This window comes from Phalacrocorax aristotelis, chromosome 10 (genome assembly GCF_949628215.1).
Source record: "Phalacrocorax aristotelis chromosome 10, bGulAri2.1, whole genome shotgun sequence".
Classification (NCBI taxonomy): Eukaryota; Metazoa; Chordata; class Aves; order Suliformes; family Phalacrocoracidae; genus Phalacrocorax; species Phalacrocorax aristotelis.
The window spans coordinates 19,023,271-19,039,323 of NC_134285.1; the positions used below are offsets into that span (position 1 = coordinate 19,023,271).

At 48.0% G+C, this 16,053-nt stretch overlaps 1 protein-coding gene across 1 annotated transcript in view; it reads left to right on the forward strand.

The window, feature by feature from the left end:
- The window catches only part of SPINT1 (serine peptidase inhibitor, Kunitz type 1), a 20,222-nt gene extending 6,145 nt beyond the window's left edge, over positions 1-14,077 (forward strand). The window contains exons 3-11 of the mRNA XM_075105578.1: positions 3,344-3,495; positions 5,007-5,145; positions 6,273-6,443; positions 7,150-7,176; positions 8,147-8,272; positions 9,159-9,209; positions 10,024-10,194; positions 10,888-10,944; positions 12,088-14,077. Of these exons, the coding sequence (XP_074961679.1) occupies positions 3,344-3,495; positions 5,007-5,145; positions 6,273-6,443; positions 7,150-7,176; positions 8,147-8,272; positions 9,159-9,209; positions 10,024-10,194; positions 10,888-10,944; positions 12,088-12,284 (1,091 nt within the window). The 3' untranslated portion in view covers positions 12,285-14,077. The remainder of the gene's footprint in view (positions 1-3,343; positions 3,496-5,006; positions 5,146-6,272; positions 6,444-7,149; positions 7,177-8,146; positions 8,273-9,158; positions 9,210-10,023; positions 10,195-10,887; positions 10,945-12,087) is intronic.
- The last annotated feature ends 1,976 nt before the right edge of the window (positions 14,078-16,053 follow it).

The window sequence follows — 16,053 nt, forward strand, 5'->3', positions numbered from 1 at the left end:
AAGAAAAATCTCCCACCTGGGAGCTTTGCAAGTGCTTTCAGCTGTGGGATTTCACTAGTGCCTGCATGTTCGGGTAGTGAGGTCCCTAGTGGGGTCTCTCGTCCCTCCTAGATGCTTACTTTTGCAGCCCTTGTAGGAATTTAATATCTTTTAGATTCCTGTTCCCCCGTCAGCTTTGGTTCAAGTTTACTCATTGCTGGAGGTGAAACCAGACAAACCACTGACTGCATAAGTCTTAAAACTAGATTAAATTTTTTAAAAAGCAAAAAACAGGGACTGAGGCATGAATACACAGTGAGCCATGTAAATTTGTTTTTAAGCATTTTGGATTTTTTTCTATCAAGCTGTTCTCCAAGATCATAGAGGAAAGATATTTCACCTTCTGATGAATTTTATAGATGGAAGTGGAAGTTTTCACTTAATAATGTGACTCCAGGACTTAATGATGTGACTCCAGGAGTGCGTGTTCCACAGTAAAGAGCACGACACAGAACAGCATCATAAAGCTTTACTCTCCCTGTTAATTACACAGTTTTACAGCAGGAACTTTCCATAGTCAAAAGAGCACTATAGCAAAGGTTACTTTCATTTTTCAAACAGGCTTTCAGAGCAAAACGAACTGAATGGAGAATCTCCATTCTAGGAGCAGTTTGTTGACAGTCATGCTGGCTCAGTCAGCCCTTGGTTATGAAGCTTGGGTGGAGAACAGTCACCTCGCCACGGAAGGCTTCATGTAGTCAGAGTAGCAGAAATACTCCAAAGTCACTGAGCTTTCCGGCATCCTAAGGAGAAAAGGGAGAGACTTGAAAATGAAATCCTTCCTTTCTGGTGGGAGCGGCTGCCAAAGAGGTGAGGAGGGTTGGGGAATTTGGCTAACCAGAAATGGGATCCAGAAAGGTTGCTGACCCATTAATCAGAACCAACGTTTTACTTCACTGTGCAATCCACAACCCAAAGTAACTAAGTTGACCTGTGGAGAAATATGTGGCCCGTGATTTTTTTTTTTTTTTTTAAAGTGTACATGCTTAAAAATGACAAAGAAAAAACACGATTTAGAGTTGTCATGAGTTAATGACGAGCCTCAGCGGTGCTGAAGAACTGGTCTTTCCCGTGTGCAATCACATCCACCTGCTGGGCGCGCCCTGGCGGGAGGGTGGCAGGAAGCAGGCTGCAGGCTGCCCTTCTTGCTGCCAGGGTCATGGTGTTTGCCTGGGAGGACTGGCAGGAATGTGCTCCCTTTCTAGGGCTTGTAGTGCTGTGTGTAAGGTGGTTGTGGGGCTGTTTTTCCGTGTTGAGTTTGGAAGGTGTTGCCAGCCCCAGTCATTGCTTTCTCCTATGAATATTCTTGCAGCAAGACTGCTTGAAAATAAAACAAAACTCCATTTATTTGTTCTGCTGGCCCTGCTCAAAACCAAGAGGTGCCGGGCTCTCTTGGCCCTGCTTGGTGTCTTTCAGCAAGGAATCATTGTGCCTGATTGAGACGGGACCTGTCACTCTGGGATGCAGCCCTGAGGAAGAAGCAGCAGGGAGGTATGCCTCACCCAAAGCGGAAGGGACACCAGGTGGGATCTCTGCTTGTGATGCAGGTGGTGTCCTCCTGGCCTCTTTCAGTCCAGCTGGGTATCCTCTGCCTGTGTTAGTGGCTGGATCAAGCTCAACAATATAAGCTTGATCCCTTATTGTTTCCACCCAATACCTACATGAAAAGCTGGAATAAAAGATAAAGCCAAGGAATCATTAAGGTTGGAAAAGACCTCTGGGATCATCAAGTCCAACTGTCAGCCTAACACCCTCATGCCTCCTAAACCACGTCCCGAAGCAGTGACAGACTGCAGAGAGCTCGCAGTCTGGTGCAATAAATGTAACCATAAGCCCTGCAGCTGCACAAGCTAGAAGTGGCCGACTTCTTCTCGTATAGTAAAACTACAGCCCCGTCAGCCCCGTGGTGGGGGAGATCAGCTGCAGGGGGAACCGCAGCGGGCTGGTGCACACATACCCTTCCCGATTCTGCAGCCAGACAGGCTGAGTACGATGCTTGAATGTGTAAAGAAGGGAGGTTTGTTTCTCCTCTGACTTTCTGGTGGCAGCAGCATTTGTAAGACCAGGACAGAATGAATATGTCTTCATTTGGTCAAAGATACTAGAAAATAGAAGATTCTGGGTAGATTTGTGGTAGCTGATCTGGAGTACATGTTGCAAAACCCTCTATCCTACTGAATTTAGTGATGAAAGAACCAAAAAGCATCTTGTTTTGAATGTCAGGTTTGTTGGTATATACGCCTTATATTGCAGGTCCCTTCAGTAGGCTCTAGCAAGTGTCAGCAGTGCTAGACGTCTACGACAGTGCAAGTAATTAGCTGATGGAGTAATTTTCTAAGGGGTTTGGGCACTAATCCTCTTCTTCAGTCACAGTCGATAGAACAGAGTAATGGTAGAGTGATTTATATCTAGCTTATAAATGACAATCGATGCCATTACAAAAGACTGAGTCTGAACTTGAACATTGAGTCTTGGACTTGGTACAGGCACTACCAGGTGGAGTTTTATGGGCCGAGCTATGCAGGAAGCCTGCGATCAGAGACATTTGGGCCAGAAGGGGTTATGGGTCGGGCTCAATTGTGTCATTGTTTAGACTGTTCTTGCTGGCACAGGCAGGGATCAGTTTTCATCTCTTACACTTACAGCCTGGAAAAGTGTTTAGTGGATCATGGAGGCTGCTAGTAAGCTACTCCGTGGAATGGCACAAAAATAATGGTCTCATGAATGGCATTTGTGTGCCTTTTTTAAGGCATGCGTGTCAGAGAGTAGGGTGGAAGAGGAGGTGGAGGAACGATATTTTCCATCCAAATCCCGCATTGTATAGCTCTGGTTAAGTGTGCTAACATAGTGCTTACAGGTGGTTGTAGGAATGATGAGAGTCGGTTCCACATTCTTCAACGCCCACATCAGGTCATCTCCCTAAGTGGAGGGTGGAGATTGCTCTGTGCTGTTTTGCGAGGATGTGGTCCGATGGTCAGAAGCACAATGACTGTAGCCACAAGGACACCCTCTTACGATGGTTCTTGTGGGCAGCAAGTGGCCTGAGAGTCAACGGGCTCAAAGGCACTGCTAGCATGGGTTGCGGAGTTACTAAATTAGTGAGGGCAGTAATAATGGTATTGATTACCTGTTGCTTGCTCAGGCTGCAAGAAGCACAGATGTATAAAAGTGTTTTCCTTTCGGTGGTTGAAGTCTGTATTGATTTAGCCTGGAAGAATCCCCCTCCCTTTGTCTTCCTATTATGAAGACAAGGACTGGACCCTTCAGCCTCTTACCCAAGCCTTCTTCTGCTTTTCCTCTGTAGATGACCATCCTCCAATAGCCCGCACTGGCATGGACATGAGGGTACAGCCAGGGGAGTCAGTGATGCTGAGAGGCACAGAGAGCATGGATGACCGAGGGATAGTCAGCTATGAATGGAAGCAGGTCCTCGGCGACCCCTCTGTGGAGATGAAGGTAGGGAGCTGCAGAAAGGAAGCAGCTTGCTCAGTGTCACCTATAGCCTGCACTAGGTTGAGCTCCCACAGTCAGTGACCTAGAGGCCACCTTGTCATTCCCTCCTTGAGGCAGTCCACCCATGAGCCTGTTCCCAAAAGCTACGGAGCACTCCTCATGGTTGCCCCCACTCTTTTGCACACTACTGGGACGTGGCATCTCTTGGCCTCATCATGTCTCGGGTTCCCTGCACCAGGATGTCATCTCAAGCCTTCCTGAGCAACACCTGGTCTGCCTGGGTGGAGGTATTCATGAGGGCAGCAGCTTCGGTGCAAGACCTGCCTCTGCTCCCAAGCTCCTGTAGTTAAGTGAGGGGCTTGCCTTTAGTTTTTCTCTGCTTCACTTTGGTGCTTCTCCACCTCTGGCTCTGAATAATCCAGTCTTAGGCTCTGCTTCTGTTCTCCTGGGGCTTTTCCTGAACTTTGCCTCTCTTTAGACCATAGGTTACTCCTATTTTATCTGAGCTGGAGCAGAAGTCATGTCTCCTGACTGGCTTCAAGATCTCTGGGGTGTGAACACCGCCTATCTTATAGAAGTTAAATGTGAATTGTGGCTTTAGAAGAGCAAATGATTACTGCTAAACTTCTGCAAAATGCTCTGGAAAGCCTTGGAGCTCAAATGAAGTCCTCATGGCACCTTTTGGAAGAATTAGCAAACAAGAGCATCAGGCCTACAGCTGATTTTGAAGACCAGAAATGGCTGGCTCTAGGGTGCTGAGGGGACTGTGGATATCTGGAAGTGCTTCCTTCCTTTTCCCTTCCCCCAAGCCCAACCAAAGCAACTTTCAGGGGAAGAAAAGAAAAAAAAAAAGAGTCCTCCAGTATTATGCTGCGTTAACTACATTAAGATGATATATGCCGACACTGTGTTCTCTTGAAACCTAATGAAAAAGGGAGATAGCTTGGAAACGGAGGCCCAATTTGTTAGCAAATATAGGGAAAAATTCTGTCCAATAATATCACAGCTTTCCATTTTGACAAAATAATTCACTGTCTTTTAGAAACCTCTCAGCAGGCAAAGAAGTAGGCACTTGTTTCCATCTCTAAAACTAAATATACGTGTCCTATTCAAAATAAGAGAGTATATATTTCTTAAACACACCTAGCTTATTCCTTGTGTACCAAGTAAATGATTCATAGCGGGGCTTATTTTTAAAAAAGTAAAATAAATACTTCAGGTATTTCAGCTCTCCAAAGATTTTTATTCCCCTTGTGCCTTCATAATGTCCCAAAATATGAAATATCTAATTATGCCTGTGGTATTCTTTCTCTCTGCTGTTCCAGCTGGGTACCAGCCCATGGATCTGGGGAGATTGTATAGCACTGAGACATCTTTCATGCCAGGGGGGTTGGGGGTGCTGGGGGGTTTCAGCCAAGCTTCTTTCTTCCTAATGCAGGAAAATGGGCATGGTTTCACTCACTCCTTCATTAGAGGTATTTTCTTCTGCATAAGCCTTTCTTTCGCATTCTCAGAAGCATGAAGAAGATCAGGTAGAAATCTCCAACCTACAGATGGGGACTTACGTCTTCCAGCTTACTGTCACGGACACTGCACAACAGCAAGACTTCGCCAACATCACCATCATGGTGCTGAACTCTGAGCAGACTGAAGGTGAGCCTGAGCCCACGGATGTCCAGCTGGAGTCCCCCAGCCTGGGTGCTACTCTGGCATTACTGGTGCTCTTCTCAGAGGGGTAGATAGGAAAAGAGCACAGTCAAGAGACTGGACTTGCATGTCAAATTTTCCCAGTAAAAGCCTGCACCTGACAAGTAGCTGAAGGTCTCCGCATTCATAGTGGTCTGTGTTAGGGTTTTTGCATCCTCTTGCAGAAGGAGTGACCCGCAATAACCCCATCCTCTCTGCATGCCATTGCCCTCTGCGGGGTGATGCCAGAGTGGCTGAAGCCTAGGGTGCAGCTGAGGGTATAAGACAGGAGCACCTGAAAGGTCTTGTTGACGCCATGGTTTTGCTGTGAAGGCCCTAATTGCCTTAAGCCGCAGGATAGGTGGAGCCATCTGCACGACATTCAAAGTGTCCCTGGGTTTATTTATATGTTTTACTTTAATGGCCTTGTTTAGTGATCAAAATGTTCAGCATTACAAGTGCATTAGGAGCAAGGGGTTCTTGGGCAAATGGCTGAGTAGTAGCTAAGCAGGGAATTTCTCCTCCCACCACAGGTACCATAAAAATATAAGACCAACCATGCCGGGTGACTCTAATGGTCTGTCCAAAATCCAGTACACGGCATCCAACAGTGTCCAGAGTTGCAAAGAGTACAAGAACATGACATGCTATCAGTAAATCCCTACTATGTTTGGCTAGTCCCCAAGGAATTTGCAGCTGGGAGATTATTTTTTTAAGCAGAAGGTGGCGTCCTTGTGTTTAGTAGCCATGGATGAATCTGTTTTGACCTCATGTAATCTTTGCACAGCAGCAACATCCTGAAACAAGGAGTTTCACAGCTTAACTATGTGCTGTGTGGAGAAGCAGCTCCTTTCGTTTTATGGATGTGGCACCTTCTAATTCGATTTTGTGACCCTGACGTTCATATAAGAAAATATATACCCTGACTCCCTACTCCATGGGAGCAGGGAGAAGGTTCTCCATGCCACCCAAGATTTTATAAATCTGTCAGACAATGTCCACACTGTTGATGAACTTCCCTTTGGAAGATTTTCTCCTTTGTATATGTGAAAGCAAAGCAAGCTAAGAGTCTTTTCTGTTGACTTTCTCGATAGAGCATTGTTTGACTCCTAAGAAGGTGGGTTGGTGTCGGGGATCTTTTCCACGTTGGTTTTACAACCCGAACCTTCAGCAGTGTGAGGAGTTCATTTTTGGTGGCTGCAAACCCAACAAGAACAACTACTTACGGGAAGAGGAGTGTAAACTCGCCTGCAAGAATGTTAGAGGTGAGCCTGCTTCAAAAATCAGCCCCCTCTTTCTCATAGGATTGGGATGACCCTGCGGGCAGGTACTGCAGCTTTTTGGCTGGCAGCTAGTTAGAGCCCAGAAAGCTGAAGAGACCAGGTAATTATGGATGGGGAGTCCTAGTCTTACACTGCCAACATATCTGACCCAGCTCCTGGGGCGCAGTTCCCCTTGTCAGTGTCCCTGGTGTGTCTCTGGCTACAGAAACCGTCACCAGATCTTCATGTCACATCTGAAACCTAAATTCAGAGGGTTAGCATTGTGCTGCGGGGGAGCCAGAAGTGCTTCACTCACAAAATGCAATTAACCTTCTCCCTTGGCACTCTTAGCCAAGTCTGAGAATGATTTAGCTCCACCTCAGATAAATGGGCTGAGCCGCTGCCAGGCCCTTTGCGGTCCACAGCTTAAGGAGGAGGCAAAGCCTTGGAAAAGAAAGCCTGTTTGAGCACAGTCTAGCTAGTGGTGGGAAGTTCCCCTGTGCTCCTCCAGGCCTGTCTCACACGCGTACTACTCATCTGGGGTCTCTGGGTGGTGGATACCTGTGTTTCCCCTCCCTAAACCCTACAGTGCTTGCTTCCAGAAAATATGCGCTTCCTAGGTGAGATATGAAGGCAATATAAAGCTGATCTTGAGCTGACAAAATGATGCGATGGTAAATTTATTTTAGTTTTCCCCTTGTCTCTTCAGGTTCTGTTGGTGGGCGACAACAGCCAGGTGAGCCTCCTGTACCCCCGTGTAACCCTGCTGTGAGCTCAGGCTCAGTGCCTCACGTCCATTCCTGTGGCTTTTGATTAGCACTCAGTCAGTGTGGGAAGTGGGGCACTGGAGACTAATTTCTTCATTAAGCCTTTCACTTCCGTGTCATAGGATAATTCAGGTTGGGAATTACCTCTGGAGGTCATTTGGTCCAACCCGCAACTCAAAGCAGGGCCACACTGAGTCACATTGGGTTGCTCAGGACTGCATCCAGTCCAGTTTTTGGGTATCTCTGATGAAAGAGATTTTACACTTTCTCTGGACAACCTGTGCCAGTGTTTTATGACCCTCGTTATAATTTTTTCCCCTTACGCCAAATCAAATTCCCTTGTTGCCACTTGTGTCTGTTGCTGCTCACCCTATTGCTATGCACCTCCAAAATGAGTCTGTCTTTTCCATAACCTCATGCTAGGTCTTGTGCTTCAGCCCCTTGCTGAGTCTCTACTGAATTCACTCCACTATGCCAATGTCTTCTGTGCACTAGGGAGCTCAGAACTGGGCGCAGTACTCAGCGTTTGGGACCGCCTCTGGAGCAGAGCAGGATAACCACTCTTCTCCGTTTGCTCTCACGGCCTGGTGTGCAGGGTTCAGTTTGGCTTTCCTAATTTAATCCCCCATGCTTGGGCAGTGTCTCCATATTCTTCCTGAGTGGCTCATTCTTGCTTCCACCTTCTGTGTACTTCTTTTTTTGAGAGGAAGCATGGCTGCTCCCAGAGCAATGTTTCATTCATAAACAGGAAATCTTTTTTTTTTTTTTTTTTTTTTTTTTTTTTGAGTCCAAGGCAGCAAGATAGACCTTAAACAATATGCCTTGTTTCTTGTTTGCCAGCCCTATCAGCAGCTCTTAAGCAGCTTCCTTCGTAAAGCATCTGTGTGGCAGGGAGAAAGAATGAATTTTAATGAGCGATCTGAACTGTTTCTGATGCAGTGTGCAATGGGAACTGTCAGTCCCCCTTCTTCAGATGCAAGGATGGCTGCTGCATTGATGCTTATCTGGAGTGCGATGAAACTCTCGACTGTGCTGATGGATCGGACGAGATGTACTGTGAACAATGTAAGTACTTCAAATTCTGGCTTAGACAGCTTAGTATCTGCCCAGGGAGGGAAAAGTGCAATCTAAGTTACAGGTGCTTTTCAGTGCCTTCTGTTCTTATCTCCTGACCCTGCATTACCTCTTTCTGCCGTATTATATTTGCAGGTTCTGCCATCTCCTGTATCTCTGCAGATCTTCCTTCTGAGATGTTTCCTGCCTCGTAAATACTCTTCGACTCTCTGCACCTGTCTGTAAGACTTCAGAGCCTTTCCTCCTCTCCACTTCCAATATTTTTCTCACTGAATGACCGTACCTGCTCTCCTAGAGTTGGGAGAAAGGAAATGAGACCATGATTTCTCCCGGTCTGTCCAGTGTCACAGTTCCCTTAACATCCTCTCATTATGCTAATATAAATGCACACTGGCGAGTCACCCAAGTCTAATCCCTCCTCCCTTCCTCTTCTGACAGAATTCCCATAATCTCTTTCCTATATGTGGGTGGTTTTTTGCCTTTTTAGGTTGCAAGCATGTGATCCATCCTTCTTGTCCTCTCTTATATCCCACATGAGTGCTCTTTCACGCTTCTTAAAACCTGGAGTCATAGCAGTTTCCCCATACTTCTTGGTGGAGGAAAAACCTAAGAAAGCAGCCTTTGTTTTCCTTAGTTTTGTCTCTGTATTTATGAAACAGAAATTTGGAATAGTTTCTCATATTACATTTTATTTTTCCCATGTTCCTCTCATGGCTTGAGATATTTAAGAACGTCAAATTATATCTCCCTTTCCCTGGCATGTGATAGCGAAGAAATGCGCAGGAAAGCCCTGTCTGCCCATGTCTACATGGACGGAGGCATTTCTTTTGTATTCAACTGGTGAGAAAAGCTTTAACATGAAATGTTTCTTTTGCAGATGCTCTTGAGTTCAATAGACTGCAGGCAATCAATGTCACACATAAGCAAGGTGGGTACCGTCCAGACCACCCTAGCTGACATCTACCAGCTTTTGGTTTTTCCTTCAGTCTGTTGTTCCATGGTAAAACTGCTTCCCTGTATAATTCCAAAAACAGGTGTAGCGTCTGGGATGTCCCTGTGCTAAAAATGAGCAAGGGCCTGTTCTCTGACCTTGAGAACAGCTGTTTATAGGAGGCTTTCGCTCTCCTGCCTAAACTTTTTCCACTCAAGCAGGTCTCATGCATATTACCTGATGGGTGCAGTACCTGGCCTGTACAAAACCCTACAGCGCTTTTCTGGAAATAGTGCAAACCAAAGCAGTGTGGGGGACACAACAGTGGCATAATACGAGTAATCATATGCCTGTGCTCGATCACATGCCATTGCCATGTTTGTACTGGTGTAGACAGTGGCACTGTCGCTGGGCTAAAAGCGATTATCCAAAGTCAGCTTAAACACAGCTTGCTTGTAGAGGAGACCTGAGCCGAAATGTGGTTTCTGTGTGTCCAGGCTCTTCACGTTCCCTTCTGCCTCCCAAGGAGGACAGGTGGTTTCTGCAGGGGACTGAATCCAAGGTTTAGCATGACTGCACGCTCTGATGTTCCTTTTTCCTCCCTGCTAGTCTGGTTTATGGGCAGGTGACAGCTCACCTTGGCAATGCCAACTTGAGCAGCTGGCAGCTGGGCAGTGGGAACCTGAGAGCCACTGCTCTGGTCATGGATCCCCTCTGCCATGGTACTTGTGCTCTTCTGTTGTAAGCAGAAAATGTTGTTGCTCTGGGAACACACCACTTGGGCTAGAGCACCTCTCCCTTTCTTTGCCAGGTCACTGTGTGGACTTGCCTGATACTGGACAGTGCACTGAGAGCATCCCCCGCTGGTACTATAACCCATTCTCTGAGAAATGTGACCCCTTCACCTACGGGGGCTGTGGCGGCAACAACAACAACTTTGAAAAAGAGGAAGAGTGCATGAAATCATGTTCAGGCATCACAAGTAAGTATAGTGAAGGCTGGAGTTTTACTGATCAAACTATGAAAGTTACTCCAGATTAAATTCTGTAGTCCAAAAGAAACAGTGACTTGGGAGCTTTCAGTCAAAGCAGCTCTGCTCTCAAACCCTGGCCATGCCTTACAGTGTTCTTCAACGTGACCAATGGCTTAAGGGGAACTGTGTGTGTATACAGCATCTTTCTGCAATGCAGGCTGTCATTTCTCAGAGCTGGAAAGCATTTTGGGTGCTGATGTTGAAAAAGGGACAGAAGAGGATGTCAAAACTAACTAGAGATATGGTATGGCCTCTCTAAAGAGAACCTAACTTTCTAGCTTGGCTCCAGTTCTTCCCAAGTTGGAGGGAAGAAATTAAGAAATCCTCAATGGCACATATTAGGCAGAAATTTTAAACAAACAAGAGGGAAAGAATTACACTGTAGAGTTTTGTACGTGTTGCTGTGGAGGCCGACAGCTGAAACAAGCCGTATCTGTTAATGCTTCTCTGAAGTGCCACCCTCAGCCACATTGTGCCTCACAGCCTGCCCTGAGAGCTCAGTACCATGGCTATCAAGAGGGATGTTATATGCATTCAGTCATTTCAGAGCACTGGAAATATGCTCCTCAGAAATGTGTCTTATCCATTGCTCCCAACCTTCTTTGTAAAACTTTTTTCCCTCCCTCTCTGCTCCCAATGCAGAAGCAGATGCCATTGGCCGGAGATGGGAATCATTTGAGTCCCAGAGTGCTATCTTAAGTGAGTGACAGTTTTTCCTACAGATCTTGCTTGTTGCTTTTACACTGTCCTGAAAAATATTTTGTCTTTCCTTGCGAATAATAACCTTCTCTTCCACCCTCTTTTTGAAGCTGAGGGAGCGATGTGGGATTTGTGGGATGCTTGCAGTGGCAAGAGATGCTTCTGTTCACTGTGCATCTGTGGTCCAATTTCTCCTGTGTCTGTGGCTCGGTAGTTCATATCAGAGGCTACTGATTTTCTTTTCATCAACTTGCATGAATTCTCCGCTGTTCAACATCAGAAAACGGCAAGTAAAATTCTTCCTAAGAGCCAAGTTCACATATGGACCACTAACTTCTGCAAGAAAGAAGGCCCGAGTGGGCATGTGATTAACATTAGGTGCTAGACTATGGGGAAATCTGATGACCCTACACACCCTCTCTACAATTGTGAAGTACACCAAAGCCATTGAATTACGAGTTCTTAAAAGAATATCACATTAAGTTGGTGTCCTTTCGCCACAGAGCTATAAGGCCTCTTTCTTCAGTAGACAACTGAAATTATACGCTTCTGTTCTTCCACTCTAGAGATTGATTTTATGTTCATATTCACACCAGCTCTCAAATGCATCATGTTTGACTGTCTCCACTGATGATGCAGGAGTTTGGTTGGCTGTAGAAGACCAACTGCTCACAGCACTGCTACGAGCTCTTTCCTCTCAAATTCAGCTTATCCACGACAGCTCATTGACAGTGTTATGCCAACCAGGAGGTGCTTTCTCGACCACCCCTTGGTGGCCTCCCTGTTGACACATGTAGCAAGGCCAACATTGCAGAAGGGCTTGATATTCATGGGTCAAATGGCCAAGCCTGCTGAAGTTACCGAATAGCCTTTAGATGGCGTGGTGCATCTGGGAAATTATGGGAACCGTAATTTGGGAGAGACAGGCTGGCTATACCCTGGCTATACCCTTATGCCATGTGGTTGCCGCCTTCTTTGCCCAGTTGTGCAGTGACCACCCTGCTATCAAGCCAGCTATTGCCCACCTCTTGTCTTTGCCAGCAAGCTTCTGCAGTGGCTTTTGTGCTTGCTTCTTCCTGACTGCCCCAGGCACATCAGAGCTCATGGAGCAGCCCTTCTAACGTGTTTCTGTATCCCCCACAGGTGCCTTTGAGGTAGTGATTGCTGTGCTTCTCGGAATCTGCATCATGGTTGTCCTGGCGATCATCGGCTACTTCTTCCTGAAGAACAGGAAGAAAAACAGCCGCCAGTGTCAGCCGACCGCTGCTACCAACTCAACCCTCTCCACCACAGAAGACACTGAGCATCTGTTTTACAGCAGTGCCACCAAACCAGTCTGACCTACAGCCTCTCTCTCTCCAGCCCAGCACTGGGGCACTCCCCAAAACTTCCAGGGTTCTGTTTTTAGATACAGGCCTGTGCATGAAGGACTCTTCTCTTTGAAGACATTTGTAGCATCAGGCCAAGATCTAGCCATGATTTGGCAGTACTAGTGTTTGTGATTGTCTTGGCTAAATGGCTGCTCTGGAAAGTGAGGATCTGGGAGCATTTTGATGCTCTCTGATGTCTATCCCTTTCTAACCTCAAACAATCCAGTGAAACCTTGAATTACATCTTTCTTCCTGCTCAAACCCAGAGCACAACTCCACAGAACTTACTGAAGGACCCTGGGACTGGATCTGTGTAGCATTCATGTCGGTGAATGGTGCAAGCTCACCAAAGCCAGCAAATTTTTGTTTGCAGTGCCATGTTCTTCCACCCAACCTCATATTTTCCTCCCTTTCCCCTAGTCCTCTGCAAGGTGGCCCTGCCTCCCAGCAGTCCTCCCCATCATGGTGAGCCTCTTTAGGGCTGTGAGATTCACATAACTGTCCAGACCTGTTCCATGGGCTCTGTGACACTCTCCAGTGGTTCCTGTTTTTGAGATGGAAGGAAACAGAAATACCTGCTTTAATCACTAGGCTTTGCTTTTTAACAGAAAAGCACACCTAGATTTTTTTCTGCCTGGCTGTCATATTACAGCCTCCTATGTACAGTATGTGTCTACCATTTTCTCTCAGTGAGTTGGTCTGTTTGATTTTCCAGTCTTCAGTCTGAAGCGAAACACACTGAGAAAATATCTATTTATTCTCACATGAAGTGAAAGGAAATGTCCCTGCTTTTCCTGCTGATGTTGAGGGGAGGGTGGAAGGACTGAGCCCCCTCGCAGTTGGACCTTTGCTGCAGCTTTGATTTTATTGCGCTCTCCTCCGAGCACGCAGCCTGACCCGAGTCCCTGGCATCTCCCAGAACACAGGAGAGGGCTGGATACCACCAGCTAATGTCCCTGGACTCCCTCGTTCCTGCTGTCCCGTACCCCCAGTGCAAGATGAGCCCAGTCCCTAGGAGGTCCAGAGCTCATCCCTGGCCCCGTGGCAGCATGTGGCATCCCCGCTTCGGCAAGGTCCTGTCTGCTTCCCCGCAGGCTGTTTGCAGTGAGGTGCTTCCCAGATCTGTACTGCTGCATCTCTGTTGTCCAGGCTTGTGCCTCTGGGAGCTGAGGACTTCTGTTGAGGCAGAAGCTACTATTTCTGAAGTGCCTGGTACGTTTTGTCAGCTGTGAGATTGGCACCAATCCCCACACTTCCAGCGCCTGCTGCTCTTGGAAAACTTGCTGTGAGTAGAGAGGAAATCGGTGCGTGTGTGTTTGCATGTGTGCGTGCACGCGTGTGTGTGTAAGAAGCATAAATCTATGTACAGACTTTAAAACGCTTGGGCCCCTTCAGGACTGAGGGCAGAGTGGCTCTGGAAGGCTCTGGTGAAGCCTTCTGTCCAGCTCAGGGCATGGCTGAGGTCCTCCTCTCAATTGCACCCCCAGGAGAGCTGCCTCATTGGGCTGATGCCTGGGCTGGAAGGGAAGAAACCATGGCCCACAGCCTGTTGCCAATCTGACCGCTCACATCACGGGCATCTGCCTCAGTGTCCCTGGGGCTGGTCAGATTCCTCTACAGCTTTTCATGATCTGTCTCACAGAATTTCTTCCATCTCTTTGTTTTTCCCCCAGCCTGTCATGTCCTATACAATAAACCTAACATCTTGATTTATTTTTTTTTTGTGTGTGCTCACTCTGATAATAAAGGAATTGTTTGTCTTATCTGATGTGGGAGTGATGTCTGAGAAGCAATGGCCTGCAGAGGGGGCAGGTACCATTCCCATGCCTGCTATCTTGCACCCTTTCATCTGCCCAGACTGCGGTAGCTCAGGGGAGGGCACTCCGGTGTTGCTGCTGCAGCAGCAGTCCCATGGCTTGGGGAGGGTGTGGGGATGGGGGATGCAACATGTGTGGATACCTGGAGAGGCAACTACCGTGTGAGGTGTGCTGGGAGTGAGATCATTACCCACTAAGTCACCCAGAGAGCAAGGCAGGGTGTAACCTGAAACTGGGTTCCAGCTGGTCAGACGGGTTTGGGGTTTGGGTCTGAAACCAAAAGCAGACACTCTTCTTCAAACAGGAGTTGCTCTAGCTGTGTCTCCAGGCTGGTGATAGATCAGGCACTGCAATGTAAAGTTAGCTAAATGTAAATTTGGCTAATCAGCAATGGATATGTATGGGAACCAGGCAAACCTGCCCCTGCATCACAGACCTGGCAGCACTGGTCTCCAAACGCTGCTCCACAGTGGGAAGGCTTTCCCCCTGTGCTCTGCTCTGGACTGCGGGGTTTGCTCTGTTTTCCACCTCTCTTCCCCCACTCTACACCAGCTCTCCCATCCTGCTGATTCCAGCTACTCACGTCCACGTTATCCTCCATCCCCCCTGAAGAGCTGCCCCAGGAGCAGGTCTCTGCTGGGCCATGCTCGGCTTGGCTGATGGGTCACCAGTCCTGGCACAGAGCAGGTAATCCCAGGTGTGAAACTGCTGTTTGAAACCAAGCCTGCTTCTCTGGATAGTCTCCAAAGAGAGAAGGCTACATGTATTACAGGCTCTTTCACTTAAAGCACATCTTTGTGTCTCCAGGTATTAGACATGGCCCTGGTGGAGTCTGCAGGTGCGGCCAGAGCCCTCCCCTTTGCTTTGCACCTTGCAAAGCATTTTCTCCTTCTGCCCAAAATGCCCGAGGGCAGTGAGAGGGGATGCGAAGGGGCCAGACCCTGCTCCCGCTTGTCACCCGGTGGGCGCTCTCTGCTGCAAGTGGAGGAGTGCTACCATTTTGGTACAACGCAACCCAGGGAAGCTCAGGTGTGCAGCTGGCACTGGGACCAGACCCACACCTGTAACCACGCACGCTGGGTGTCTGGCATTCCTCGTGTCTTACCATTTGGGGTCACTCAGGCTGCGCCAGCAGCTCCTGCATGGGGCAGCTGGGGAAAGGTCCTGCAATCCCCAGGCATCCCACCCGCCTTCAGCCCTCACACCCGCTCGGTGGAGGGTGGCTCAACCCCTGCCAGAAACAAGGGTTTCTGCTCTCCAGGAAATCCCAGCTTTTTTAAATGGGTTTGTTTTTTCAGATGGGAATGGAAGCCCAGATTTTGAAACTTTCTGCAAAATTAAAATCCCCCTCCCTCAAAAACCAGAATTGAGGACTGCCTTGCTGTCAGCCGATTAAGAAACATTTTTCAGCCGAGCCTCCTTGTTTCACTGGCTGTGCCTGACAGTGAGCAAATCATTGCTCTTCCCCCAGCTGTGGCCAGAAACAAGCAGTTATGTGACGTTGTTGCTGGTTTTGGGCAGAGCTGCTCCTCCTGGTGCAGCGCTCCCCAGCGTGGCCCCTCCGGAGCCCATCGTCCCCCCGCGCAGCCACTCTGTAGTGCAGGAGGCTCCCGGGGATCTGGAGCTGGCCCCTTGTCCGTGCAGTGTGTGCAGGCAATGTCTTCCCTGCCCAGGTCAGTGTTTTTGTGGGGGTTGTTTGCACAGCTTACGAAGCCAGGCTCCTGCCAATCCCCATGAGCTGCTGGCCACTCTGCAGCTCCGCTGGGGGAAACGTGCTGCCTCTTCACAAGCGCCTGGTCTGACTTCTTGGTGGCCTCCGCCGCTGCGGAAGGATGACAGCTGAGCCTCTCACACCTTCCTGACGAGCAAAGCTTTTGACCCACCTTGCTCCATGTCAGGAAGGAGGGCTTGCCTGAGCTTTT